The following is a 26744-nucleotide window of genomic DNA, read 5'->3' as shown; positions in this document are numbered from 1 at the left end:
GATGTGATGCTACAGCTCATGCAGAGTCATCATTGTGATGCCTTCTGGACACCGATACTTAGATGTAGATCATGGCTTGTATGCTGTGTAACACATACGGACATGCTATCAATGGAGGCCTGTATGATAGAGGGTGGCCGTTACACGCATGCATGGATATGGTAGCTTCACATTTTAATGTCAATAATAAAGAGCAGCTCTTGCCAGGCATGGCATGGTGATGCATGTACAGGATGAGATGTGCTGACGTGACAGCACAATGTATGACTGCAGGCATTAATACAAACTGAAGGTGATTGTACAACTAAGGTCTATAAGACACGCACGAATCAACATAAAAAGCTCATACAAAAGTTTCATCCAGAGTGTGAAATTGGTTCTCTGAGAGTCGTGATTTGATGGTCCCATTCTGAGGGTGAAAGGTCGCTAAGTCACCTTTGCCCCCTGAGTTAGCTCGACGTACAAACGATTGCTCGTAAGTGTGAGGAATGTGGATCACGTGATCATAGTGTGGGTGTGGCTCTTGTGGGGGGTGTGCCTCTGGGGGGGGTGAGGGATAGCGGAAGGTGGAGGGCACGTGAGGGGAGAACGGCTTCTGCTGAATAGAGTGCAACTTCTGCAATCGAGCTCTTTCATCAATCTCTTGTTGAATAGCCACACGATAGTATTCACAGTTTCTCACTACTTGTTCTGAGGCTTTCTTGAATAGTCTCTTGACCATAGTGTCCACTTCAGTGAGCTCCTCCAATGAATGCAACCGCCACTTACTCTGTGTGTGTGTGTGTGTGTGTGTGTGTGTGTGTGTGTGTGGGCGTGGGAATGTGTGTGGGGAGGGGTCCATGCAGGAATGCTTATCTATCTACACACACAGTAAAGTTATAGCACATTGTGTAACTTGTGTAATCATGGCAGTAATTACTGACACTCTATACTCAGTGCACGTGTTAATCAAACCAACCCAGGGCCCAATCATAACATTCCAGGACATTCACATCAAGTTACACAAGATACCATAACATTACACTAAGGGCTAGTCTGGCTACCACACTGCCCACTGATATTCCATTTTACTGAGGGTGGGCATACCAGAGCACATACCTGCAACTTGATGACTGCCTCACTGCCAAATGGCTTCTCCACATATTCCTTAACCCATGGAGGAATTTCTGTATAGGGCAGAGAAACAAGAGCTGAACAAGGGCTGGACAGTTAAGAATTAGCACCGAGTGCAATATAGCAGACCTAACACTGTGGCAGACCTAACACTGTGGTACAATCTGTTCAATGAATGTACGGAACAACTAGCTACAGGCACTCTATTAGGAATCACGCTAAGCTACTGTACACATGCAGAGTTGACCTCTCACCTTTGATCTGATAGGGGCTAGGGGGTACAAAGGTCATAGTGGACAGCTGTCTCTCGTGGGACACACCCTCTTCCATAACCTCCTGGTCTCGGAAGGACTTTGACCTTCTTGGGAGTGAGTCTCTTGAATCAAGGACACGATGTGATTGGCCACGATGAGAATGGGAACGAATAGGTGTCCGTCGTCGAGACTCATCATCAGGGTAGTGGTGTGGGCGGTGATAGGGTGGAGGGGGGAGGGCGTGACGTGGGTGTTGGTACATGGCCGTCTTATTGTTGTGGCTGTGCATGGGGACAAAAGGGTTAAATCATGTGTATATGTATAATAATGCAATCAAGGATATATTTAACAGAGTGCTTAATTAGACTGATTAAAGGGACCTCCCCTAACCCACAAAGATTGGTGGCTAATTTTGTTAGCATTCTCAGCATTCCATTGGTAACATTAGATAGCACCTGGCTAGTCACGACACACCCCCACCACCTGCAGCAGTGGAGCTACTTACTTTACATAATACGTTCCATACTGCGAGGATTTGACCAACTCCCAACCTGGAGGAAGCTCTGTGTGTGTGTGTGTGTGTGTGTGTGTGTGTGTGTGTGTGTGTGTGTGTGTATGTGTGTGTGTGTGTGGGTGGGTGAGTATACGTACATCAATCGACTCAATTGACTTATAAGCTATGCATGGAGAACATGTGCTTGACTGTGGATTAGCACAGCTTCCTAGGGTGGGAGGTGACAACACATTGAACAGTACATACCAAAGCACACTGATATGTACATAGCAATCCGCTGGTTAGTTGATGACCTAGTTAACCTTACTAGACAAGAATGCAAGCACCCGGTGAATACCTATTCAAGCGTGGATATAGGGACTCTTTCATAGGAGGTATGGAGTACCAGCTAGAGTCAGTGTGTGTGTGTGGGGGGGGCATACCGACTGGGTCCTCCTCCTGCTCCTGGGTGGGCCAGCGTGGGAGGTGAGGCTCTGGTCTCTGTCTCTTGTACTCATGGCCTGACAAGGTGGAGTGACTACTCTCCTGAGACAGATAACCTGGGGAGCACATGAGTATGATAACACAACCAGTATGGCCTGAGGCTGTTAGTCAACACAGCCTATGATGATAAGTGATTCACACAATCTGTTATCCAAATGATAACTGGCTAGAGAAAAACACACACCCAAACAAATACACATACACACACACAGTACTAGGACAGAGTGATGAGTCTATGGACACCTGGCTGGATACAGATGTTAGCTGCTATGACAACACATTGGAATGCAACAGTGCTGGGGGCTAAGGTTATAGTGGAACAATAGTAACTGTGATTAGACTATCTGGCAGAGCTAGAGCTAGAGCTAGATCCCAGCTATAGCTAGAGCATCAGCTGGGAATGAGTGGTATTTGGGGGGCCTGCATGCTATTGCCCTATATAGGTAATCACTATATTAACCCACCCTCTCCCCCACCAATCCATCACTATATTAACCCACCCTCTCCCCCACCAATCCATCACTATATTAACCCACCCTCTCCCCCACCAATCCATCACTATATTAACCCACCCTCTCCCCCACCAATCCACGAACACTGGATAAGGATTGAGCAATATTAGGGCAGGGAGAGGGACGGAGGATAATGCACACTGGAAAAGCTTGCAAAATAATATAGTCAAGAGGCCAGCTATGAGTGGACTCGGATAATATTGCAACAAATAGTATTATTTTCAATGCTGCTCCCACTAGCTATTGCACATAGCTATGTCACCATAGCTCCAACTATGAGCCAGCCTGACAACACACACACGATGAAAGCATGGTAGGAATTCATTACACCTCACATATTATACAACTGTACATGCTCTGACCAAAAGTGTGCACTTCAATTAAAGCAGGGTTCAGTTATAGTACATACACTAATAGCTAATTAGCATAGCTATGCCTATTAAATTGGCCTAAAAATTCAAGAGATGCCCACCCACTCACACACACACCACTCACACATACACACACTCACCATGGGGTGTGTGGGGAGTGCTTGGTCTGAACTCCGGCGAAGAGGTTCCTGCACTTTGACCTCCAGCCATCATAAACGAGGGCACGATGGGTGTGGTTGGTAACGACCTATTGGGCTTGTTGAGTGAGAGGCTCTCAACTCCAGAATCATTGGAAACACGTCGTGGGTCCACACTTGCATCAGACATGCGTCTAGGGTCAGTCTGTGGCTTGCTAGGTGAGATACTCATGAGGTCTTGAGCAACCTGCCTGTACTCCGGGTGACTGGGCAATACTGGACCATTCATGAAGAGGAATGAGCTGGAATCTTCCCATTGGCTCTCTGGGTCTTCACTGGTCCCTTGTCTGGTGAGATGGCGTACTGGTTTAGGGGGGCGATGTGAGTACCCCTCGATCATGTCTGAATACCCAGAGGTGGCGGGCGTAGTACCAGCAACAGAGAAGTAACGAGTGTCAGGGGGTCCAGGTTTGGTGTGTAGGTTTTTTAGAGATATGCTAGAGTTTGATCGTGTCATGTCAGCCCGGGGGAGGTGTGGCATTGAGATTGGGCGTGGCTCTGTCGGATACTCGTTGGAATCAGTGGATGGTTGTCTGGCAGCATGATAAAACACACCATCTTTAAGTCTGCTCCTACTAGAGTCCCGAAGTGAGTTCTCTCTCGACAGTGCTGAAGAGTTGGAACAATCTGAAGACTCTCCCATGGACTTGGGTCGCAGAGGGTTGAGTGGTCTGTAGGTACCTTCTGTCTGGTGCCTCTCACTCGCCCATAGCCCACTGCCGTTCTCAAGGTCAGAATGAGAACCAAATATTTGCTGGATAGCTCTTCTGAATGAGTGAGACTTCTTGGCTGTTGAGTTAGGATCTCGCACGCTCCTGGATCGTGGCTTGGGAGGGGAGAGGGGTGGGGAGTACTTGGTACGTGAGTCTATGGTAGAGTGGAGGGACGGTACAGAGAGGGAGCGAGCACTTCGGTCACGCCCAGACGTAACGTGTTCAGCGCGACGGATTGCCGTAGGATGTCGGTTCACATTACTCGTGTTATAGAAATCTGATGGGGACAATAGAGTGTGCTAATGAGAGGTCTAAAGTGAGTGTATTGCTGGAGATAGCTGTTAACCAGCTAGACATATACACCAGCTAGACATACAGTACAAGTACTGCCTACCTGAAACGTGTGGTGAAACTGGACCAACTCTTGTGTACTTTCCACCTTTAGAGGCTTTCAGAGTATCATCTTTGCGTTCCCCCTTGCTTGTCTTAGAGGGCCTCATGAGTGGCATGTCTCGACACAAGCACTTCTTTGTACAGCTCCGAATAGTATTAAACTTCAGGAAAGTTTTGACAGTCCCTTCTTGTATTGATAAACATTGATTAGTGCTCGCTTCTTCCTGTGCACAGAGCTAGGCCGGGCTGTCTTGTCCTTTAGAGCTCCACTATAACTATAACTTGCTTCTAGCGGCGGCCGGCTAGCTAGCTATACAATCAACGTGTAAGTACAGTAACAGTGTCTTGTAATTGGTACATGTGTGGTTGATGGAATGCAAACAAGAATGTGTGGAATGTAATGGCCAATTGACCTTTGACCCTATAATTATAGTTGTCGGTTGTCATAGCTACGAGGTTACACAAGCAAGCTTCTGCAACATGGCTCACTATGAAGCTCAAGTCCACTCAGCCAAAGCATTCCTCCTACAAAGCAGTGCAGAATCAAAGAACAACTTGTAAGGAGGAACATTTTGCCATAAAAACATGCAATTTAGATTAAACCCTTGAACTAGCAGCTACTTCGTTCTCTGGTAATGATCATACTTATGATGTATGCATACTCATTGCAGATATGACCACCTGAGTGACTGTTTGACCAGGATTCTAGATGAAAGGACACCAAATGCCATTGGTATGACCACCCACCCACAATCGTATCCACACTTCCTTTTTGCATACTTTCTATACAGACATGTTTGAAAACATTTCTAATAGCGTAAAGCAAGAGAAATTACAACCACTGCAAGACACACTACAAGTAAGCATCCTCCATTCTCACCAACTTCCTGCCACACTGTTACTGTGATCCACCACAGGACCAACAAGGGCCATCAGACAGAGCCAATCTTGCAGAGAAACAGAAGCAATTATTTGAGGTAATTATTCATCTCATTAGTCTCCCCCCCACACCACATGTGCTCACCCTGTCAGGTGACAGAGGCTACTGACTTGGATGGTGATGAAGAGGTTTCCATTCCATTCCCTGATCTCATGGATATCTCTAAATGCCTCGAGGGTGGAGGGGTGAGTACAACTAGGACAATATCGTGTATTGATTTTATACTACCAACTTTTCAGATTGGCCTAAATCGAGAGGAGATGTTTCGTATCTGTCTTTCAATGAAGCAGCTCACACAGACACAGCCGTTGGTTTCCTCTAGATTCTGGGGCAAGGTGTTTGGTACTCAGAGAGACTACTTGGTTGTGGAGGCGGAGTTCCAGGAAGGTGAGGGTGAGGAGGAGGATGAGGGGAGCGAGGCTGGTGATGGAGGGGACAAAGAGGAGGAAGAGGAGGACGAAGGAGATGATCTCGGGTCAGAGGCTGAGAAGGATGAACCCCCACAGAGCCAGTGGAAACCACCCCCCACAGTGCCCAAAGAGGAGGCCAAGACTGGTGCCAATAAGAAGACCTACTTTGTGTGCAACAATGGTGAGTACATTGTGTGGGGTGGTGTTAGCTTATGGGATAACTTAATGATGTGTGGGGTCCTTTAATGCAGTGAGTTATGCAAATGTGTTGTTGTAGCAATGATCATTCTGCCATGTACAGCTTGTATTGAGTCTTGGGTTAGCAGCCAACTTTATGGGATGCCTCACTATTCCCCTCATAGCTGGTGACCCGTGGGTGAAGCTACCACACATCACTCCAGCACAGATATCCATCAGCAGACAAATTCGTAAACTGTTCACTGGTGTGCTAAACACTCCCATCGTCTCATTCCCACCATTTCCTGGCAATGAGAGCAACTATCTCCGAGCGCAGATAGCACGTATCTCAGCCACCACTCAGATCAGCCCCAGTAGCTACTTCCAAACACCGGAGGATGAGGAAATGGATGAAGAGGAGGAGGAAGGTACCTAGTGGATACATGTAGCATCCCATTGGGTGGGTACCTCCACATGGAGACACTCCATCACTGTACATACATACGTATCAGTACTTAGGATTCTCACAGAAAATATTTTGCTCAATCATTATTTTTTTCCAATGCATATTCGCACAGTTATTTAATACGTATGTTGATATACTATGACCTCTGACCCTTGCAGGTATTGGCATTATTGAGCCGAACCCAGAGTTTGAGGTTGGCAAGATCTCAGAGTATGCAGACATCAGTAACTGGTGTCATCACATCCCCTACCTCCTGCCCCAGGGTCGCACTACCTGGTGGAATCCATTAGCCAAGGCAGAGGATGAGTTAGAGGCAGAGGATGATGAAGATGAGGAGGAGAAGGAGCAGCTGGATGAACCAGAGCCAGAGACTGGACCACCATTGCTCACCTCGGCAGCAGAGGATGCTAGTGAGTGGGACTGTGTGTGTGAGGGAGGATGAGTCATAGCTAGAGACTATGAAATTTGTCATGTAACATTGGTTTTATTATGCACACTCTCATACTAGTGTACACTGCATGTCCTGTGTCTACTATATCAGACTATAATCCACTGCTGCTATAACCTCCCTCCCTCCATGCAGAAGTGGATGGTATGCCAGCATGGTCTGCCAGGCTGTCCTCCAACACTCTACCTCACTATGCTGTAGCCATAGCCACCTCTAACCTCTGGCCTGGAGCTCACTCCTACACTGCTGGAAGGTACACTGCTCTCACTGTACTACTGCATACAGTGGATTGCGTATAGTATTTATGATGTACATACTGGGCTTTTCAATAATGCTATCATGGTATCTATTTCAGTTTGGCCCTAATAAAAGTACAAGCTAATGTAGGCTAGAATGATATCTGGTGATCTGGTGCATATTCCCTCTTGGGGACTAGAGGTTTATTGGAATTGTGTCTCCCCCTTGCAGGAAGTTTGAGAATCTATACATTGGTTGGGGTCTCAAGTACAGCTCTCGCCCGTTCAACCCAGAGCTCCCCCCTCCAGTACAGGACGAGTTCCCAGCAGGTGCTGACATCACAGAGGGTACTGATCCCTCGGTGGAACAAGAGGCTGCTCTCAAAGCTGCTCAGGCAGAGGCTCAAGCAGACATGGATGAAGAGGAAGAGCCTGAGGAGTCGGACGAGGACTAATTATATAGTGACACTTCATTGGTTATATATGGACTCATCTGTTGTCATTGTGTATTCCACTATTGCTATGGATATCAGTATTGTATTTATCTTGCACATGTTGGGTAAGGATTGATACAAAGCAAACAGACAATGCATCACAAGAGAATGCAAACACTCAATAGTATAGTAATAGTGACCAGCACACAAAAGCAGTGATTCATAAACACACACAATGGGATCAATAATAAGATCTGAAGCTCCCAGATCTAGAGCTTTGGCAGCTCCTCTCTAGTTCTGTGGAGGCACCAAAGGATCCAAACAAGCTCCTTCTCTCCAAGATGTCTTGTCCTAACTCTGATTGAACATGTGTAAACAGTTTCTCATGCTCTCCTGTTAGTCTCGGGGGGCTAGTAATCGAGGGAGAGGTGATCATATGAGGAGGGGATTGAGGGGAAGGGGGAGGGGCACTCTCCTCTCGTCTCTGCAGACACCACACCACCCTACATGCCATGTACAGTGTGTGTGGTCAGGTAACACATGGGCACAACATTATTGTCATTAGTTCAATGATAAACAATGACAATTGCAACAATGAGTTATGATAACACGCTCACATCATGATGGGTAGCATACAGCCGTACAGTGCAGCCATGATGAGGAAGGAGAGGCCACTAGCATGGTACCAATCAATGGCTAGAGACATTGTGTACACTGGCACAAACACAGCAAAGCCCAGCACACTAGCCAGCACTTGGGCTGCTGACACAAATGAAAACAAAGCTCCTGTAATGTGGGAAAACATCATAGTGTTATCAGTGGCTACATCACCACAACACTTTACCGTGGTCCACCGGTTGTACAGTCTTGGTCATCATGGCTTTCACCCCAGGAAGAATCAGAGCATCCACACTCAGAATAGCTCCAACTGTGTGTGTGTGGGTGTATGTGTGGGTGTGTGTGTGGGTGAGTGTGTGTGTGGGTGTATGTGAGATTTCAAGTCACCAGCTGTTCTCTATAACAATGACATTAAAGTCCCTAAACAAACAATATTGTATGGGACTGCTAGTTCAGCACTTACTTGTGTATATCTGCCATGTCTTGTCTGCAAAGCCAAGGCTGACATTAGCTCCAATGCTCAGAATAAGACCAATAATGGCTATCAAACTGTCCTTTATGCCCATACACACCAGGAGAGGGAGCACCACTACCAGTGCCAGACCATGCATCATTTCACTGGTTGCTAGATAACCTCCGATGTGTATAGGAGTCCACTCAATGGGGTCATGCAACAGGAACAGAGTGATGATCGCCATGGTACCAGTCGTGTTGAGGATGGTTACTATCATGACTAGTAACAATAGCCACAGTTTACAACGAGGGTAACCACGTCCAAAGAAGATCTGTAATCCTCTCAATAATGCCTTGGGGCCGGCTTGAGGCTTGGGCCTCTTCTCCTCTTTTATATCCTCCTTATCCTGAGACTCCGGTAGAAGAAACAGAGTATACGGAATAGCCACCACCATACAACCGAGAGTGACCCACACCAGTGGACCAAAGCTACAGTTGTTGAGTTGCGTCCAAACACCTGCAGTTACTAAACTAAGAGTCCCGGCTGCAAAGGTCATGGCTTCCAACAAACCCAGGCGCACAATCAACCATTTCTTAGAACTGACGTCTGCAATGTATGAGTAGCAAGCAGTGAAGATACCAGCGATCCCTCCGCACATTCCTCTCAATCCAGCTCCAAGGATAAAGAAATAGATATTTTCAGTGTACAGTACAATTACAATAGCGACTATAGAGTTCAATAGCATCCCCACTAGGCTGATGATGAGCGTTGGTTTCCTACCAAATCTGTCAGAGATAGGACCAAAGATGAGTGTGGTTACAGCGGAGGGGAGGCGAGCAGTAACTCCTACAATCAGTGTGAGATGAGCCAGTCTTGTTTCCACAGTGTTTCCAGGTGGTGTGCTGCTACTGTTGGTCCATGTGAAGTTGTTGATATCCTGGGTGGTCAGACAATGGTTAAACGTCGTGATGTTGTACTCATTATGTTCTTGGATAGTCTCTCGGCCGAGTCGATTAAAGACGTACAACTCAAAGACAACTTTGTAGAAGTAGTAAGCAAACATGAAGAGAAAGATGACAGGTTCAACCGTGATAATCTTTGCATTATAGAATGAGGTGAGACACTGCAGGGCTTTGTACGGGCGCCTCTCTCTGGGTAAGCTGCTCTTGGTGTAGGTGGAGCTGAATGAGGCTGTCCTCCAGTAGTTACTGTTGGCCTCGTGTGGGTTGCCACTGTTGTATACACTGCTGTATCTAGAAGCCATGTCTGCAACCGTGCATGCATGGAAAAACATTATGAATGTTGTTAGATTTAGCCATAGACCTATGATTTAGCTTATCATTTTCACCTCATGAATATTAGATTGCTCCTCCTGACAAGATGTAGCTCTTCTATAGACTATAGTGCACAGCTGTTGAACGTGTGAGATCCAAGCTCTCTCTCTCTGGCTTCTCCAGACCAGGATCACCTTATATAGTCTATAGCTAGTTGCTTCACTTCACCTGTGAGGCAGTTGCAAATCGGCATTCCAGCTAACAAGCCCCTCCCTCCTTTTGCTCAAACTAAAAAATGCACTGTGTATATACTGTATTAATTAGACCTAGATATCCTGTAGCTAGCTAGAGACTTGCAATGGACAAGAATAAAGGCAATGAACAGACTCCTCTCATCTCAACCGAGACCACCTCCATTCAGACACTTAATACAAAGTCAAAGGAGCAAATAAAATGGCCCAAACCAGTGGCTCTGTTGTTGAAGTTTCGACACAAGTTCATATTGGCTGCTGAGCCTGTGTTGTTACTGTTCACATTTGGTATGCTACTACAGAACTCTATCTATCAGCAATACTTCTACAATAGCTACGGTCGACAGTTGTTCAGGGAGGAGCTTAATTGGACTGGAGAGTTCAACTTTTGCATGAATGCCGATGTGTTAGATTCTTTCCTAGGAAACGATACTCAACTGATTGTCACACAGAAGTCTAGCTACCTGAGTGTGATCAATGGTGTTGCCGGGCAACTCCCGGGAATTATCGCCACAATTTTGTACGGCCCATTATCGGATAGGATCGGTCGGAAACCACTCATGATTGTCATTGGGATTGCTGGCATCGCTAATTCAGCACTGACAATTCTACTGATGTATGCTGATTGGCCGATGGAGATACTGCCAGGCATTAACGCTATTAATGGCCTCGTGGGCGGGTTCCCTGGCATGCTCACTGTGGTGTTTGCTTATACTGCTGATGTGACCTCTACGCGATGGCTGACTCTGCGACTAGGAGTTATGGAGTCCATGATCTTCGTTGGTGGAGCGCTTGCATTACTACTCAATGGGCAATGGCTGAATGCTACTCACTGCATGTTTCCAGGGCCAGAGTATCTCTACCTCGGCTCCAGCATTCTCATGATTATATATGTCGTTGCTTGGTTACCAGAGTCACTCACATCCAATCAACGAAGAGAGAGAAGACAAAATGCTTCAATGTTGAAGATGTCCATTCGTGGACTAAAACTATTCTTCAGTAAAGAGTACTCTGCTTGGAAGTTATGGCTGGGTGTTGGAGCAATGTTCATCGGCTATTTTCAGGCAGTTGGAAATACTGACATCAGCACCTTGTTTCTGCTAAGCCCTCCGCTAAGTTGGAACCCTAATCTGATTGGCTTGTATCAAGCCATGGCTCTAGGGGCATTTGGACTAGCCCTGTTCTCCCTCCTGCCTTTACTCGTGGTGTTGAAGGTTCCTGATCCTGTCATCATGTTGTTTGGCTTTGCTTGGGCCGCTGGGGCCAATGTGGGGATTGCCTTCGTGCAGGTCACCTGGCAAATGTTCCTAGGTGAGTTGATGTGTGTAATTATGACAAAATAATGATTCCTAATAATTGTACATGCAGTTGGAGGATTGGGTGGAGTTGGTGCTCTTGGTTTCCCAGCTATTCGCAGCATCATGTCCAAAACTGTGAACCCTGAAGACCAAGGTTAGCTCTATAATTATGCTGGCATGTCTTTATTCATGACCTGATCAATGCCTGCACATTATTAGGTGTTAGAGACAGTGTATACTTATGCTTGTCACCTGATGTGCATGTGTTTCTGTGTAGGGGCATTGTTCTCAGTAGTGGCCACTGCTCAAGTGCTCTCCTCCGTGTGTGCCACCATTCTGTTCTTCTTTCTACTGCCCTATATTACAATCAACCTTGGGTGGCCGGCTGGCAACATCTTCTTCTTTGTTGCCGCCCTCTGTGCTATGACTTGGCCCTTTGGAATGTAAGCCATTGAAACTGTGTGTCTGTAATTGTATGGTGTCCTCTGCAGTGTGTTCCTGGTTGTGTCACGGTGTAGCCGCTCCTCGGGACCAGGTCTAGAGAAACAGGTTAAACAGGTTATTGAACCACTCGTGTCCACTACTGAAGTGTCTGCTCCTCTAACCAGCAATGCCCTCTATCATGGCAACACACCAGAAGCATCTGTTATCAACTAGCATGCATTGAGTGTTTGTTCAATCACTGTTTTTATATTTATTTTCATAATGTGGAAATCAATAATATCGTATGTCGAGCAATAATAATTATTGAAAGTTGATTTGAGAGCACAAAAATAAGTCAGATATTGGATTAATAAAGTTGAGTAAGTATAATAATTATTAGTCAGTCCTCTGAGAGTGTTTGCATGTGATGGTGGTGTTGTGTCTGTTCAGTCCGAGTTAGGGGGGAGGGGCTAGCTCACCGTCACTGTCTGAAGGGGTGTGGTCTCTCATGGTCACACTCACACGTCCTGTAGAGGAGTGACAGTGAGAGAGTTATGGAGCACTCAAGTTATGCATTCAACAGGCCATTACGACACAACCTACGAGGCATGAATACAATACTAGTCTTGTCCTCACCATGGAGACCTCTCCGATGGCCACGCCCATTCGGAGGGTGTGTCTACCGCCACGTTGAGAGTGGAGCTGAGACAAGTCACTGTCACTGTATTCGTCCTAATAAGAAATCACATGACATAATTATATCACATGACATATTTTCAGATGACTTACTCTGTAGTAATCGTCTGCTGGCTGAGAGCTGAGGTAGCCTGGGTATTCTGACACAGTGTAGATACTGCCACAGTCACTGCTAGTGGGCGTGGCAAATCCCCTCGGAGCGATCTCAACTCCGCCCACCATGGGTTGTTGTATGGCTGCCTCTCTCCTTAGAGCCAGGGCGGACTCATTACTGGGATCTAGGTGATCCAGCATCACACTGGCAGACCCCTGTGCCTGTGTGTGTGGTGTGGGTAGTGTGTGTGTGTGTGTAGTGTGTGTGGTGTGGGTAGTGTGTGTGTGTGTGTGTAGTGTGTGTGGTGTGGGTAGTGTGTGTGTGTGTGTGTGTGTGTGTAGTGTGTGTTGTGTGGGTAGTGTGTGTGTGTGGTGTGGGTGGGGGGGACTAGTTACGAAGCTCTTAAAACATTATTGCCATGGTAATGCACACACACACACTACAGACCAACCAGAGTACTAGAGTTAGCTCATAACTAGAGTTGTGATGGTCTAATTTCTACAATTTTATAATATCTGAAAGCTTAGAAGGAGACCTTTCAAATGGTATCATCAACGTTCATATTTGAGTGATAAAAGTATTTACCAATTTAGATGTACCATGGATTATATATAGCCCATGGTCGGAGGCCAAAAAATGTGTACTGACGAAATGTTAGATTTTAACACATCATTTGAAAGGCTTCTCTTTAAGCTTCCAGAAAATTATTAAATTAACAATATTGGACCAACAGAAATAAAGTTATGGGCGTTCAAAGAAAGTACTGGAATTGGTCTGTAACTATAATTATTATATCATCTGTTGTTTACTCACCTGGCTGAGTTCACTGTATGATCCGCTGTCCTCTAGGTGGGGTACTACATGGACAAGTGGTCTCCCTGGGGGGGGACTAGGTGAGAGGTAACTGCGTGGGGGGCTTGGGGGGGACAAGTTCAGGGGGGCTCTTCGTATCATCTCCAACCCCTCAGGTTGTTCAGGAATATTTGATAGTCTTGTAGTAGCATACTGCCAGTCACCATCTTGTTGAGTTGTGGTTTGTGAGTCGTCTGATTGGTCGGATTCGCTGCTGCCATAGCGACCACGAGGTCTCCTCCTATTCATCATAGGTATACCACCGTTGGCATGGCCGTTATCAAGACCCTCCGGACTGGTCACCTCTAATGTAGCCTTTTTAGGACAGCCATTTATTGTGAGTGCCTTCTTCAACCAAGTGCAGTATGCTAGAATGTTCCCTCTCTCTAGCACTAGGTAGAGTATATAGGCTAGTATCCCAGTGAGTGAGCTGGTGATGGTGAACAGTGCTGATACAGTCAGAGGGTTAGGACGTGTGGTGTAGACTCCAGCTAAGATCAAGAAGGGGACGTCTTGAAGCAGGAGAACGAGTAGCTGTGTGTAGAACTGGAGAGCATTCTTACGGTCCACCCAGTAACGCTTGACCTTGGCATGAGCACACTCTGAGGGGGTGGGAGGTCATGAGGTCATGTACACTAGCATATGACACTAAGAGATAGATGGTTGATATAATGAGTTATCACGTAAGCTCAGGACATCGTGTACACATCATATAATTATAATCATGTAACAATGTCAACATATTGAGAGCTCACGTGTTATCCTGTAGACGATGACACACTGGTAGACTCTCGAGACTCCGCCCACTATAGCTGCTAGTAGGATGAAGACCACACCCACACCCCACACACACTGTACGCAACATATCGAATTAGCGCCATCACAAAACCTCATTAGAAAGAACTCGTCTGTAGCCACGGTAACTACAAACCACAAAGCAATCCCTAGCGACAGTAATAACCATGACAACGCTCTGAGTTGCTCCAATACAGAGCTCCAGAGATGAAACTTCTTAGCCATCGCTTCTTTTAGGTCAGGATCGATGAACCGACTAGCAAGGAAGAGAGAGAGTAGCAGTATTAGCAGAGAAAGGGTTAGAATGGCCAGTAGTGTGGTCCAGTAGATATCAATGCCAGGGACTAACTCAGTACAGAAGGCAGTAGTGAACTGATCGAATAATGTGGCCAGAGAGAGGCAAGATCCAGCCTGGCATTGGAGGGTTTGCTGGGAGGAGGAGCTGTAGTCTAGTAGCTGCTGGGTGACATTATCTAGAGCCACAGACACTGTGTGTGTGGTGTGGAGTGTGTGTGTGTGTGTGTGTGTGTGTGTGTGTGTGTGTGGTGTGGAGTGTGTGTGTGTGTGTGTGTGTGTGGTGTGGAGTGTGTGTGTGTGTGTGTGTGTGTGGGGTGGAGTGTGTGTGGTGTGGAGTGTGTGTGTGTGTGTGTGTGTGGGGTGTGGGGTGTGTGGTGTGGAGTGTGTGTGTGTGTGTGTGTGTGGGGTGTGTGGTGTGGAGTGTGTGTGTGTGTGTGTGTGTGTGTGTGTGTGTGTGGTTTGGTGTGTGTGTGGTGTGAGGTGTGTGCTTACACTCTCTCCTGGCTAGCGTGATGCTGCTGTCTCTGACTGTCACAGCTAATGCCTCACTCACTGTCATCACATGATCAGCTTGACTCATCACCAGACACTCGGCTAGTCTAGCACCACTCTCATTCACACTGGGTATCAGGTCCGCAGTGATGTATGCTATTAGATCAGTCAGAGCACTCTCAGCAGATGATAAACTGGCTGACAATGATTCACTGCTAACGCTGCCAACAGAGGAGGACATTCCCAACACAGCAGATTCCTGAATAAGTTAGTATGAACATATCAAGTTAACTAATACTTACTGTAGAATTGATAATTTGCTGTAGCTGAGAAAGTCCAATAAAGTCTTGCGTGAATATAGCATCAGGTACTAGAGGCAGGGACCAGTTGAGTGAGAGGGTGGAGGTGTTGTGTAGGAGTGTGAGGAGTGAGGCTTGTGAGGGTGTGAGGGGTGTGTATAGTGGGAGGGTGTTGGCCAGACCACGCATGGCATCATGATACATTGACTGAGCCTGTACAGAGCACAATCGTGAGTAGCTATCCAGTACAGTACACACTAGTACCTGCTCACTGAAGCTGAGGGAACTGAGGTTCAACCTAACACCGAGCTGTAGTGACTCGTACAACGAGAGGTTTCCACGGCAACTGTTAACCACACCCCCTACAGTGAGGGGATAAGAGGTATTCCCTATTATCCAATCTCCTAGAGGGTAGCCATCATCCCACGAGTCACTGTGGTCCACCACGTTGTCTAGGAGAGACGAGAAGTTACCATGACGACCACATGAACGTCCAAGAACTCCGCCCAAAACAAGGAATACTCCAAAACCAGCGGCAGACACAGCACACACCCCCACAAGTACAAAGGTCACTCTGCGTATATAGGAGGGAGGTTATATCAATGGGAGCTACCGAAACAGATGAAATTTGGAAAATAACACAGCCAATAATCATATACTTGGTCAAAAACAGGTGTAGACTTTTGCATATTATTCGAAAGCCTCTCTCTAAAAATTAATGTTATTGGACAAATGGAACTAAAGTTAAGGCCGTTCAAAGATGCTCTATTTAACGTACAGTACACCTTGGGTTAGGGTTAGGGTTAGGGTTAGGTACAGTATACCTTGGCCATAATGTTTGTTATGATGATCTTTTTAAGTGATGTCATCAAAGTTCATTTAGAGAGAAAAAAATATTTGCCAATTTGGCTGTACCAGGGATTATTATAGGGTTAGGGGTTAGGGGTTAGGCTGTACCACCATGGATTATTATAGCCAAGCCCGAAAATGACAAATTAAGGCCCCAACAATACATCATTTGAAAGGCTTCTCCCTAAGCTTTCAGAAAATCATTAACGTTATTGGACCAACGGAACTAAAGTTATGCAGATACTTTTGTAAAATTTGCTGGATTTTGAGGCTCACTTTTTGAGAGTTGCTCCTGCTTGATGAGCAGTCTCCAAGTGATTCATATCATCTTCTCCATTATACACAGTGCTCAGGAGACCACGCCCAATAGGGACTAGTAGACACACCCCTAGTACTAGGACAAAGAGGGCAAAGGTCAGAGTACAGGCATAGCGGATGACCTCCCAATTGCCAAGGTAACGTGGTCCTAGAAACTCGTCCAACTGCGACTGAGAGTTTGGTAGGTCAAAGGTCAACGTTGAGTTGTAATAGCCCACTGTTTCCTGTAGGAAGTTCTCAATAGAACGACCAAAAGAGCTCAAGTGGCCGATATGGTCAGTGGTGGTGTTGAGGGTGGAGTCAGTCAGGTAGGCAACCTACAGGGTAGTGTGGGGTTAGGTATATACAAGGCAACCTACAGGGTAGTGTGGGGTTAGGTATACACAAGGTAGGCAACCTACAGGGTAGTGTGGGGTTAGGTATACACAAGGCAACCTACAGGGTAGTGTGGGGTTAGGTATACACAAGGCAACCTACAGGGTAGTATGGGGTTAGGTATACACAAGGTAGGCAACCTACAGGATAGTGTGGGGTTAGGTATACACAAGGCAACCTACAGGGTAGTGTGGGGTTAGGTATACACAAGGTAGGCAACCTACAGGATAGTGTGGGGTTAGGTATACACAAGGCAACCTACAGGATAGTGTGGGGTTAGGTATACACAAGGTAGGCAACCTACAGGGTAGTGTGGGGTTAGGTATACACAAGGTAGGCAACCTACAGGATAGTGTGGGGTTAGGTATACACAAGGCAACCTACAGGATAGTGTGGGGTTAGGTATATATATAGGACATGTATGTGCTTAAATCATTATGAATACTTCCACCCACCAGTGTTGTGTTGAGGGTGTTGGGCTGAGGCTGAATAGGGAGTAGTTGGTTTAGCTCTGTCAGTAAGGACCTCCAACCCTCCACATCACCATGGATACGAGGGTATAAACTGTCCGCATTGATAGCTGTCAAATTCCCACAAGCCACACCCACACTTGAGTTGCCGAGGGCTGAGTTCATCACAGCATTGCACGAGGTCAATAGGTCAACCAATGATTCATTGATAGCTAGTAACATTGACTGAAGACCAGACAATGAGGTCACTAGAGACTCGGTATGGTTGTGTAGACTGTGTGCCAGTTTCACCTCCTCTAGGAGCTGTAGCGGGTAGTCACGGTAACAGGTATACACACACACAGTGGTGAACAGCTTACAATGGCCTGGAAGGCATCTGTGTCATTCTGTGTCATAATCGTCACTGCGGCTGCTACTCCAGGGCCAACAGAACTACACGAGGGAGAACACAAGTCATTAGTTAAGGAGGCAGTAATCTGGGCCAGTCCAACACTTACTTCAGAACATTGCCTTCCACACTCTCTAATAGTTGATTGTAGTCGTCCACTAGCAAGTGCTCCACTTGTTCCAACGCATTGTCCCTCACTCTAGCTAGCTCAGGTAAGACCACACCCACTGCCACGCCCCCACTCCGTACACCAGAGCTGACGAGAGAGTTACCTGCTAGTAACACTCCGAGGAACACACACAGCAAGAGGAGCAGGAGAAACACAATCACTGATAGTGACCAGGTGAGAGCTTGGGACCTCACAGTATGATGTCTGTAAGGGTACACGCACACTCACACCCACACACCACACACACACTCACGCCCACTCACCTGTGGTCATCCTGATCGTCGTGTTCTCTGTCAGTCTCGTGACAACATTCCCAGAACGCCCACAACCCCACCACCACCAGCGGGAAGACCACACCCACAAACAATACAAACGCTGCAGGATAAACAATAAAAAAAATCCCATTTAGTAAATACACATAACCTATAGACACAACATGTGCTGACACACATCAGCCAACAACAGATGCTACAATACCAGTAAGCAGACAATGTACAGTAAGCAGACAATGTACAGTAAGCTGACAATGTACAGTAAGCAGACACTGTACAGTAAGCAGACAATGTACAGTAAGCAGACACTGTACAGTAAGCAGACAATGTACAGTAAGCAGTGCCCCTCTAGACACCATCATTCATTGGACACCATCATTCAGTGGCAGGCTGACTCACATGAGAGGTAGAGGTAGTTCTCTGAGTACTGTATCCACAGACTCACAAATGGCTCCACACTGAGACCACTCTGGTTGTAGCTATAAGAGAGAGGAGGATTAATGAAGCCACTCAGTACTGTGATACAAGTAGCGACATTAATGGTGCTGACGTGATAGGAACCCATAGAGTGGTGATGATATTAGCTGGCCTTGTGATGCCACGGAAATAACAATTTGGGGAGTTGGCAATGGAAATGTAACGTTTATTATTCACTAATAAAAAGGACATTGTAATTATGCGTGTGAAAGTTTGGGATATATAATTGCAGGAAACGTGTGGGAACTCAAAAACAACAGTCACCCTTTGAGGAATTAGGTGTGTGGTTGAGAATAAGATGAGAGAGATTATTGATTGCCCTTGAGGCTGATACAACACACACCACACAGCACAGGTGCACACACCACACACACTACTCACACTTCACTGATCTCCCTACGGATATCCTCGTATGGCAGGTCATTGCTCACAATACTGTCTCTGGTGACTCTAGCAGTGTCTAGCAGTGACCCCAGTGTCCCTCTGTCCCTCACGGCTGGTGATGTGTAGTCCCTCACTGGACACTGTCTCCAGTCCTGGGCTCTGGTGGGCACACACACACACACCAGACACACTAGGAGCAGTAGTTCTAGTGGCTTCAGCATTCCCTCAGAGGCTCAGAGGCTCATAGTACTGGGCTACTCGTTAGGAGGCTGACTGGGTACACTAGGAGCGGTCAGCGACGTTCGTAGACTAGACTAGACGTAGATGATCTTTCACTAGTACCACGTTGTGCTAATTATTTTATCAATGTAAACAATGGGGCAAGGTGACACGCCCATTAATTTTTTTGTATGGCCCGCGAGACTAGATCACTTAGCAGCCCCACCCACTTTGCATCACTAACCCTAACCCTTGCATCACTAAAATGCAGTGCAGATCTATTGCATTGCTGCATGATGATTTATTGCAGACATAGATCTACTGCAATGCATCTACAGCTACATGGAATGGTGACATACATAGATACAGACTAGACTGTGTACACTGTTTTATGGATTGTTCTCATGAATACTTACAACAATTCCACACAAGGTAGCTAATTGTACTAATTAGGTAATAGCTGTGACACTGTAATTGCATTAATAGACCACATACAACCTGTGATGTGTGTTGGTTGAGCTAGCTGCTAAATCTAGATCAGATCAAGTCAATAGCTAACTGAGACAACAAGAGATTCTGTGCTATTAAGCAACATGTTTCAACCATGGATCATGCTGTTCATTCAACTAGTGTGTCTGTCTCAGGTACACCCCCTTTACTTACAGACTAAATACAACATGTTTGCTATAGAATGTGTTACTAAGTTACTGGTTTTCATTGCCTGCAGCTGAGAGGAGTGTGTGGACAGAATGGTCCGCAGTTTGTCCTTGAGATGACGCTGCACTCCTACCTGGACAGTAACAGTACTGACACGACAGGACTGTGCTGTAGACCAAGCAACAACTGCAACCAAGGCTGCCGCAATATGTTTAATGTCTGTGCACAAGAAGATGAGTCTTCCAATCCATGCAACTATGGGGAGAGATCTTTCAATCATGATTCTCTAAGTGGTGTAACAGTTAATTTTGGCCAATTCTTGGAAACTGATGTTTTATTAAATCCAGTCAGTTTCTCTCCTGACATTGGACAATGGCCGGTAAGTAATTCTAACTAATCCCTATAATCATGTATCTTCAATAGGGGGTGTTCCGAGTGGTTGTCTCAGTAACAAATACCCAACGGACACAAGCTTTAATAGATCGCTTCACCATTTCTAGAAATACATTTAATAGTGATGAAATGGTAACAGAAACTATCATTGGAGAGTTTGGGAATACATTAGGAGTCAGTATTCTGTTGAGATGCACTGATAGTTTCACTGGAGCTAATTGTGATCAGGCTGTTGGTGAGTACGGCATTGTGTGTGCATGCACTGAACAGATGTGTATTGTACAGTTAAGGAAGTACATTGAAAACATGTCCATAATTGTGTTTGACTGTACATAATATGTTACACTTTAGTGGCCACAACAGTCCCAGCTAATACCAATGTCCCATCAACAACAGCAGAAGCAACAGTCCCAGCTACTACCAATACACCACCAACAACAGCAGAAGCAACCGTACCAGCAACTACCAATGTCCCATCAACAACAGCAGAAGCAACTACTCCAAACAGTGAGACAACACCTGATACTATTCCTCCCTCTACAACATTGCCAATGGCTACAACTAGTCTCCCAGGACAGACCACAACCACAGTGAAGACTGCAGCAACAAGCACTTCAGCTAGTACAATAGCTACTGCAACAAATACTACAGCTAGTACTGAAGATACAACTGCTCCAAGCAATACGACACTGGGCGGTGGAAGTAAGTTATTGAATGAAACGAACACATTTTATCATAGTTTCTTACCAGACCCCCAGGCTAGCGGTCTGTCCGAAGGGGGTGTTGCTGGATTAGTGATTGGACTCCTGATTGGTTCTGTACTGGTTGTCATAGCAATTGTATTGGTGATTTGGTGGTACAAGAAAAAGAGCAGCGCAAGCTTCAAGATCAGTGACCCAGCAGCAGCTAAACGTGAGTAGCTATTAGTTGTACTGTAAATTGCATATTATTATTGAGCAATTTTGCACTTATTGTCATCTCAATAATTGACATTTCTTCTTCAGAGTCTCTGGAAAATCCCAACTATGTGATGGTGACTATGAACAACTCGGCAGTGTCTAGCTCCAATGTCAGTCCTGCTCCTGTCTACAATAGCACATCACTCTACGAAACAGTCGACATTGAGCGCACTCTAGACAATGACAATCCTCTCTACTTCTCCATGGAAGCCAGCAATGATGACTATGCCATTCCACCTGATGCTATGCCAGCCAAACCAGCTCAGATTGATGAGGACGATTATGACCTCCCTCCTGATGAGCAGGGGTATCCCCCTCTACCAGTGAAACCACCACGCATTGACGAGGCTGATTATGACCTCCCTCCTGGAGAGCAGGGGTATCCCCTCCCACCCTCCCAGCCCCCTCCCCCACCACACAGCCTATCAAGCAACCAGCTTAATCCGTACGGCGAATATGGTGACGGAACTATCAGGAGAGTGGCTAGTCAGCAGTCAGTGAACTGTGAGGTGTTTGATAATCCTGACTATTGTGAACCAAGTGCACTGGACATATCCTCCTAGACTAGCTGTGTTATTTGTTTGATCTTCTATTATTATGTTTATGTTATAATGATAATTATTGTACAGCCAATTATTTATACGCATGCGCACTTCTACACCGGGCATGCGCAATGAGTCTCCTCCCACACCGTTGAAGGAACTGGAAGTGTTATACATGTATACTATAGTCACAGTGGAGGACTGGACGACAATGAAGATTAGAGCCCTTCTAATATTAACACTACTATCCTTAGTAAGGCACAGTGTATAGTCTGTTGTTATCAATCACTTCAATCTATCCAGGTATGTTGTGAGGCTTCACTAGAGCTCTTACTATCGTCCTATCAAAACCTAGCTGGGCGGAGCCCGGTACCCGTTCCCAACGGGTGGCCGGGTGACACGCTTATATAGGATTTGTACTGCTGCACTGAGGAGTGCAGCCCAATCAGATTGCAGTATTGCAAGTGGTTGGTTAACACCCACTTAGCTAGGTGGGTGTGCAGCTGGGCGGAGCTGCCATGAGCAAAATGGAGAAAGTTACACAAGCTGTCACAGAAGCTGCTAACGAGCTTGGAAGTAGTCACTTCTTTTCTGAGAGGCAGAGATGTCTTGCTGTATTGCCTACTGGATTTGGAAAGAGCCTTTGCTATGCTTGTTTGCCTGCAGCATTTGACAAAATATTGGAGAAGGAGAAAGGTTATTCTATTGTAGTAAGTAGTCACTCCTCTGCTGGCCATCATTCATGATCAGGTATGTAAGGCTAGATAGAACATACATATAATTATACGTACATGTGAATATGAGCTGTTTACACGTAACTAGATCATTCTAAGCTGGATGCTTTTATTCTATATATAGGTAGCCATCTATTGTTCTAAAGGCATCTAGCACATATGTCTCGGGCGAGATGTCTGATGCAGCTACAATGGATGCGATCTTCCATGGAAAGTATCAGCTAGTATTCTTTACACCTGAAATGATCATCAGCAAGAAGCATTGGAGAAGACTTCTGGGGGGAGATGTGTATGCTAATAGACTCAAGGCTTTGATAATCGATGAAGTTCATTGTGTGAAGAAATGGTATGTATTTGACTCATTGTTTTTTATTAACATGTGTACCAATAATATTATTGCAGGGGTGAGACTTTCAGGCAAATGCTGTTGAGAATTAGAGAAGTGCGCAGCCTCATTCCAACATCAGTTCATGTGATGGCGCTAACAGCAACAGCTACCCGAAGTGACATTTCATTCATTTCTCGTATTGTTGGCCTAAGAAACCCATTTGTCATTACGAGAGTCCCAGTAATCCCAAATTTGATTTATGCTGTTGGATTGTTCAAAAGTATACCAGAGACATTCCAAAACTTGGCCCAGAAATTGGTAATCGAGAGAAACAAGTTTCCCAAAACAATCATATATGGACGTTCTTTTGGAGTGTGTGGTGACATGTACCTCTTCTTTAAGGATTACCTTGGAGCTGCATTCACAAATCCTGATGATGCACCTGATCTTCCTGAATTTCACCTCGTGGACATGTTTACAAGTGTCACTGATCCAGCCCATAAATCTGAAATCATTCGTTTATTTAAGGGTGATGGCAATCTTCACATTGTTGTAGCTACTATGGCATTTGGTATGGGTGTTGATTGTCCCAACATTCGGTAAATCATTCATGTTGGCCTGTCAGACGATATCAGTAGCTATGTACAAGAGACTGGTAGAGCAGGTCGAGATGGTAAACCATCACGTGTAACCCTTTTAAAGGCAAGAATTTACCATCAAGTTAATAATGAGATTAAAGAATATGCTTCAAACTTCAACACTACAGATTGTAGAAGGGATAGTCTTTTCCGAAATATTGACAATTACAAACATGTTGATCTCGGTTTCAATTGCTTGTGCTGTGATATTTGTTCTAAGTCATGTTTATGTGGACAGTGTGACCTAAGACTTAGTTACTTCTTTCAGCTAATTACAAATTTTATTTTCATTATTACCTGTGCTTCAAGAAAGCTGCTATATCTACCGAAACATTTCCTGCACATTTTGGGCAATCTGTTTTTATCACTGCCATTTACAATACTGTTAATGTCGACATCAGCACACATCTGTTCTTCCTCATTCTCCAGTAGCATTGTCCACAGGTCCAACACTTCCTTTCCAGCTGGACCATCAAGAGCTCTCCTGTTACCAGGCCTTGATAGCTCATCCCCACATCCAAAACATTGTAGCACTTGGGCCATTCTTGCTCTTTTAATTTAGTAGCAAAGTCATGTTGTTTTCAGTGCCAGCCAGTGTGTTGCAGTGCGGTGCATATTGCGTTTAACACCCACTTAAAATGATTATATTCATGATGCTCCAAGCAGTATTACATAATACACAAGTACAAATCCTATATAAGCGTATCCCCCGACCTCCCGTCAGGGACGGTCGGGCTCCGCCCAACTAATCAAAACCCATCACATCAACTCTACACTGGCCGCTGCTGTGACTCCCTCTCCACTACTCTGTGTCACCTGGATCCCTGTGACAACGCTCTCACTCTTTGTCTCCTCCCTCGACTAATACACACTACTACGGGACCTTATATAAAAGAGAGGAGCTTCGAGAGACTAGTTTGTCCGGAGGGATGGAGTACTGTTGATCTGGGGCTGGTGTCAATGGACTCTGACAACGTGAGCTTCCCTGGAGAGAGGAGATGGATTAACCAACGGAAGAGACTCGGTAATCCCCTCACACTCAGCGGAGAGCAGTGGAAGGTGAAGTAGACATTGGATAGTATAAATAAACTATGTAGATGACAAAATACACTATAAATTATGAGATTATGTTCTGAGCCTCATAGTGTGTAACATGCACTGCCGCACAGGATGGCTTCAAGCTGCTGGTGCTGGTGGCTGACTTTGATCGCGATGTGAGGGAACTAGTGAATGTATTGGCTGCTGATTGGGACCCTCTGGTTACCAGTAACAAGTTCCCGCCCCCTCGTATTGTGAGGGGTGTGGGGCGTGGAGACGTGACCCTCGCTCTCAGTGCTCGTGTGAGGAATGTCAAACACACAAAAAGTGAGTTTTGTACACCTGCGTTGTTTTGAGTTTATTTTCGACTGTGAGACAATCAATACTTTCGTGTAACAATCCTAGAATAACATATTTGTAAGTTATTAGCTTTTGTTCCTATTACAAGCATTCTGCCTAATAGCGTTACCTTATGTGGAGGCAGTGTACACACACTGACTCCCCTCTAGGCCAGGATAGGTTGGCTTCAGCCATTAACACTTGTTAGCTGGCTTTGGGAATCACTATAATTATTGCTTCACTTACAGAGCCTTTGATAGTAGCCACACCAGAGCCCCCCACCATTCTTAAGAGCTCCTCTGATGATTCTTCTCCTCTTTCTTCTCCTCTGACATTGACTCCCACCACACAACTATCAACTACTGTACAGGCAACCTCACAGGAGACAATGACACTATCTATGCAGGGGGTCACAACTCAGGCTATGCAGGGGGTCGCAACACAGGCTATGCAGGGGGTGACAGTGTTGGGTGCTGCCCAGTCAAAGGAAAACGTTCGAGGTAATATTTCAAATACGAGTGTATAATGGCTGCTTTTGATTACCAAACTTGAATTCCAATTTTTGTGAAAGTGAAATTTTGATTTTCTGAAAGCTTGCGAAAAACCTTTCAGATGGTATGTTCAGTTCCTAATTATAAATGGACCTGATTTCAACAAATCAGCCCCAAAATGACTTTGATTTGATTTACTTTAAGCTTTCAGAAAATTATGGACAATCCAAACCTAAAGTTATGGGCCAGTGTTACAATGAACTTTTCTTATGATTGCAGGTGTAGTTAAGAGCAGCGGTTCTGTTATGAGTGGCGGGACAGTGGGTGCAGTAGTGGGCGGAGTCTTGGGGACTGTGTCAGTGATAGTGCTGAGCCTATTAGTCGTGGTCATGTGTCTAAACTGTCTCAAGAAGAAGCGGAGGGATGAACAAGTCATGCTCACTGGCAACACTGGTGAGCATTGTAATTAACACCCGTAGCTTAAGATATGTGTTATTAATGGAGTGTCGGTGTTTTATAACCTACATTGTATTCTGTAGTTGTTAGGGGATTCATTGCCATAGCAGTGCTGTAGCATACTGTCTCCCTTCATGCACAGACTCTGAGGTGGCCGCACTGCGCACTGGACCAATGGACAACCCCAACTATACCGTCTCCCCTAACACTAACTCTCAGTCCGGACATGGCTTCAACAACTCCCTCTATGGTGCACTCAGTCAAGGAGGATTATCACATGACAATCACATGACCCCATCCCCTCCTCCACAAGAGCCGATACACTCTCAATACAGTCAAATATCCCGTGAACATATGGAGAACAATTCTCTAGTAGACAGTGGTTCCTACTCTCAAGTCACAGAGCCACCATTACCGGCTGGGTACAGTGTGGTCAGTAGAGAGCATATAGAGGAGGAGGAATACAGTGTTGTCACTAGGGAGAACATGACTGATGGTTATAGTGTTGTAACTAGGGAACACTTGGAGGAGGCCTCTGACTCAGAGGAGGAGGAATCACATGACTTTAGTACTAGTAAACTGTTGACTGGACACTAGCTATAGTGTACATGTGTGTGTGTTTATGGTTTTTATTCCATTTTTTTTTGCTTGCATTGCTTGTAGTTTAAGTGGTTTGTGGGAATGTGATCATGTAATGATTAGTTGAATTTAGGATGTAAGAATTCACTTCCCTTTATGTGGCAT

General features: G+C 45.6%; 7 protein-coding genes across 8 annotated transcripts; 4 read left to right on the top strand and 3 right to left on the bottom strand.

The window, feature by feature from the left end:
- Positions 1-170: 170 nt before the first annotated feature.
- Positions 171-4927, bottom strand: LOC135348444 (uncharacterized). The gene is made up of 7 exons (XM_064546660.1): positions 4552-4927; positions 3388-4434; positions 2304-2420; positions 1873-1930; positions 1368-1648; positions 1099-1166; positions 171-769 (listed from the first exon to the last, which is right to left on the bottom strand). The coding sequence occupies exons 1-7, from the start codon at positions 4664-4666 to the stop codon at positions 344-346; spliced, it is 2112 nt and encodes a 703-aa protein (XP_064402730.1). The 5' UTR covers positions 4667-4927; the 3' UTR covers positions 171-343.
- Positions 4928-4950: 23 nt separating this feature from the next.
- Positions 4951-7776, top strand: LOC135348449 (radial spoke head protein 6 homolog A-like). The gene is made up of 10 exons (XM_064546666.1): positions 4951-5107; positions 5222-5283; positions 5342-5409; positions 5468-5527; positions 5583-5675; positions 5730-6081; positions 6263-6505; positions 6702-6953; positions 7127-7244; positions 7460-7776. Exons 1-10 carry the CDS (start codon positions 5031-5033, stop codon positions 7680-7682), a joined length of 1548 nt encoding a protein of 515 aa, XP_064402736.1. The 5' UTR covers positions 4951-5030; the 3' UTR covers positions 7683-7776.
- A 2-nt stretch (positions 7777-7778) lies between these two features.
- On the bottom strand, positions 7779-10260 carry LOC135348447 (proton-coupled folate transporter-like). Of its 2 annotated transcripts, XM_064546663.1 has the most exons (6): positions 10082-10260; positions 9514-9999; positions 8743-9405; positions 8506-8589; positions 8279-8447; positions 7779-8164 (listed from the first exon to the last, which is right to left on the bottom strand). In XM_064546663.1, the coding sequence occupies exons 2-6, from the start codon at positions 9995-9997 to the stop codon at positions 7903-7905; spliced, it is 1662 nt and encodes a 553-aa protein (XP_064402733.1). In that variant the 5' UTR covers positions 9998-9999; positions 10082-10260; the 3' UTR covers positions 7779-7902. The 2 variants fall into 2 exon arrangements, with proteins under 2 accessions (XP_064402733.1, XP_064402732.1); XM_064546662.1 differs by having other exon boundaries at positions 8743-9999.
- A 28-nt stretch (positions 10261-10288) lies between these two features.
- LOC135348448 (proton-coupled folate transporter-like) lies at positions 10289-12314 on the top strand. The gene is made up of 4 exons (XM_064546664.1): positions 10289-11569; positions 11627-11710; positions 11834-11999; positions 12048-12314. The coding sequence occupies exons 1-4, from the start codon at positions 10366-10368 to the stop codon at positions 12211-12213; spliced, it is 1620 nt and encodes a 539-aa protein (XP_064402734.1). The 5' UTR covers positions 10289-10365; the 3' UTR covers positions 12214-12314.
- On the bottom strand, positions 12265-19591 carry LOC135348443 (uncharacterized). The gene is made up of 15 exons (XM_064546659.1): positions 19204-19591; positions 18745-18824; positions 18337-18448; positions 18014-18277; positions 17876-17948; positions 17502-17819; positions 16630-16988; positions 15769-16078; positions 15508-15717; positions 15206-15464; positions 14377-14904; positions 13583-14223; positions 12769-12990; positions 12616-12711; positions 12265-12506 (listed from the first exon to the last, which is right to left on the bottom strand). Exons 1-15 carry the CDS (start codon positions 19425-19427, stop codon positions 12498-12500), a joined length of 3705 nt encoding a protein of 1234 aa, XP_064402729.1. The 5' UTR covers positions 19428-19591; the 3' UTR covers positions 12265-12497.
- A 124-nt stretch (positions 19592-19715) lies between these two features.
- LOC135348441 (uncharacterized) lies at positions 19716-22079 on the top strand. The gene is made up of 6 exons (XM_064546657.1): positions 19716-20069; positions 20153-20461; positions 20506-20710; positions 20827-21177; positions 21226-21387; positions 21480-22079. Exons 1-6 carry the CDS (start codon positions 20019-20021, stop codon positions 21995-21997), a joined length of 1596 nt encoding a protein of 531 aa, XP_064402727.1. The 5' UTR covers positions 19716-20018; the 3' UTR covers positions 21998-22079.
- Positions 22080-22108: 29 nt separating this feature from the next.
- On the top strand, positions 22109-26714 carry LOC135348442 (uncharacterized). The gene is made up of 7 exons (XM_064546658.1): positions 22109-22229; positions 22280-22327; positions 24433-24735; positions 24846-25041; positions 25302-25553; positions 25824-25997; positions 26143-26714. The coding sequence occupies exons 1-7, from the start codon at positions 22152-22154 to the stop codon at positions 26595-26597; spliced, it is 1506 nt and encodes a 501-aa protein (XP_064402728.1). The 5' UTR covers positions 22109-22151; the 3' UTR covers positions 26598-26714.
- The last annotated feature ends 30 nt before the right edge of the window (positions 26715-26744 follow it).

Source organism: Halichondria panicea, chromosome 15 (genome assembly GCF_963675165.1).
Source record: "Halichondria panicea chromosome 15, odHalPani1.1, whole genome shotgun sequence".
Classification (NCBI taxonomy): Eukaryota; Metazoa; Porifera; class Demospongiae; order Suberitida; family Halichondriidae; genus Halichondria; species Halichondria panicea.
This window is presented reverse-complemented; position numbering and strand designations above follow the sequence as displayed.

Bases quoted from the DNA above. Each gene is read 5' to 3' on its own strand.
- LOC135348444 (XM_064546660.1), bottom strand. From the start codon at position 4,666: ATGCCACTCATGAGGCCCTCTAAGACAAGCAAGGGGGAACGCAAAGAT. The intron at 2,421-3,387 runs GTGAGTGTGTGT...TGTGCTCCCCAG, and splicing joins CACTCCCCACACACCCCATG to GTTATCTGTCTCAGGAGAGT. The intron at 1,649-1,872 runs GTAAGTAGCTCC...CCCCATGCACAG, and splicing joins TATGGAACGTATTATGTAAA to CCACAACAATAAGACGGCCA.
- LOC135348449 (XM_064546666.1), top strand. From the start codon at position 5,031: ATGGCTCACTATGAAGCTCAAGTCCACTCAGCCAAAGCATTCCTCCTA. The intron at 6,082-6,262 runs GTGAGTACATTG...TTCCCCTCATAG, and splicing joins CTACTTTGTGTGCAACAATG to CTGGTGACCCGTGGGTGAAG. The intron at 6,954-7,126 runs GTGAGTGGGACT...CCCTCCATGCAG, and splicing joins CTCGGCAGCAGAGGATGCTA to AAGTGGATGGTATGCCAGCA.
- LOC135348447 (XM_064546662.1), bottom strand. From the start codon at position 9,997: ATGGCTTCTAGATACAGCAGTGTATACAACAGTGGCAACCCACACGAG. The intron at 8,590-8,742 runs GTAAGTGCTGAA...ACACACACACAG, and splicing joins GACATGGCAGATATACACAA to TTGGAGCTATTCTGAGTGTG. The intron at 8,448-8,505 runs GTAAAGTGTTGT...CCCACATTACAG, and splicing joins TGTACAACCGGTGGACCACG to GAGCTTTGTTTTCATTTGTG.
- LOC135348448 (XM_064546664.1), top strand. From the start codon at position 10,366: ATGGACAAGAATAAAGGCAATGAACAGACTCCTCTCATCTCAACCGAG. The intron at 11,570-11,626 runs GTGAGTTGATGT...TTGTACATGCAG, and splicing joins CACCTGGCAAATGTTCCTAG to TTGGAGGATTGGGTGGAGTT. The intron at 12,000-12,047 runs GTAAGCCATTGA...TGTCCTCTGCAG, and splicing joins ATGACTTGGCCCTTTGGAAT to TGTGTTCCTGGTTGTGTCAC.
- LOC135348443 (XM_064546659.1), bottom strand. From the start codon at position 19,427: ATGCTGAAGCCACTAGAACTACTGCTCCTAGTGTGTCTGGTGTGTGTG. The intron at 15,465-15,507 runs GTAAGTATTAGT...TAACTTATTCAG, and splicing joins AGCAAATTATCAATTCTACA to GAATCTGCTGTGTTGGGAAT. The intron at 14,905-15,205 runs GTAAGCACACAC...CCACACACACAG, and splicing joins CACGCTAGCCAGGAGAGAGT to TGTCTGTGGCTCTAGATAAT.
- LOC135348441 (XM_064546657.1), top strand. From the start codon at position 20,019: ATGTTTCAACCATGGATCATGCTGTTCATTCAACTAGTGTGTCTGTCT. The intron at 20,462-20,505 runs GTAAGTAATTCT...TATCTTCAATAG, and splicing joins CTGACATTGGACAATGGCCG to GGGGTGTTCCGAGTGGTTGT. The intron at 21,388-21,479 runs GTGAGTAGCTAT...TTTCTTCTTCAG, and splicing joins TGACCCAGCAGCAGCTAAAC to AGTCTCTGGAAAATCCCAAC.
- LOC135348442 (XM_064546658.1), top strand. From the start codon at position 22,152: ATGTATACTATAGTCACAGTGGAGGACTGGACGACAATGAAGATTAGA. The intron at 22,230-22,279 runs GTAAGGCACAGT...CAATCTATCCAG, and splicing joins TATTAACACTACTATCCTTA to GTATGTTGTGAGGCTTCACT. The intron at 25,042-25,301 runs GTGAGTTTTGTA...CTTCACTTACAG, and splicing joins GAATGTCAAACACACAAAAA to AGCCTTTGATAGTAGCCACA.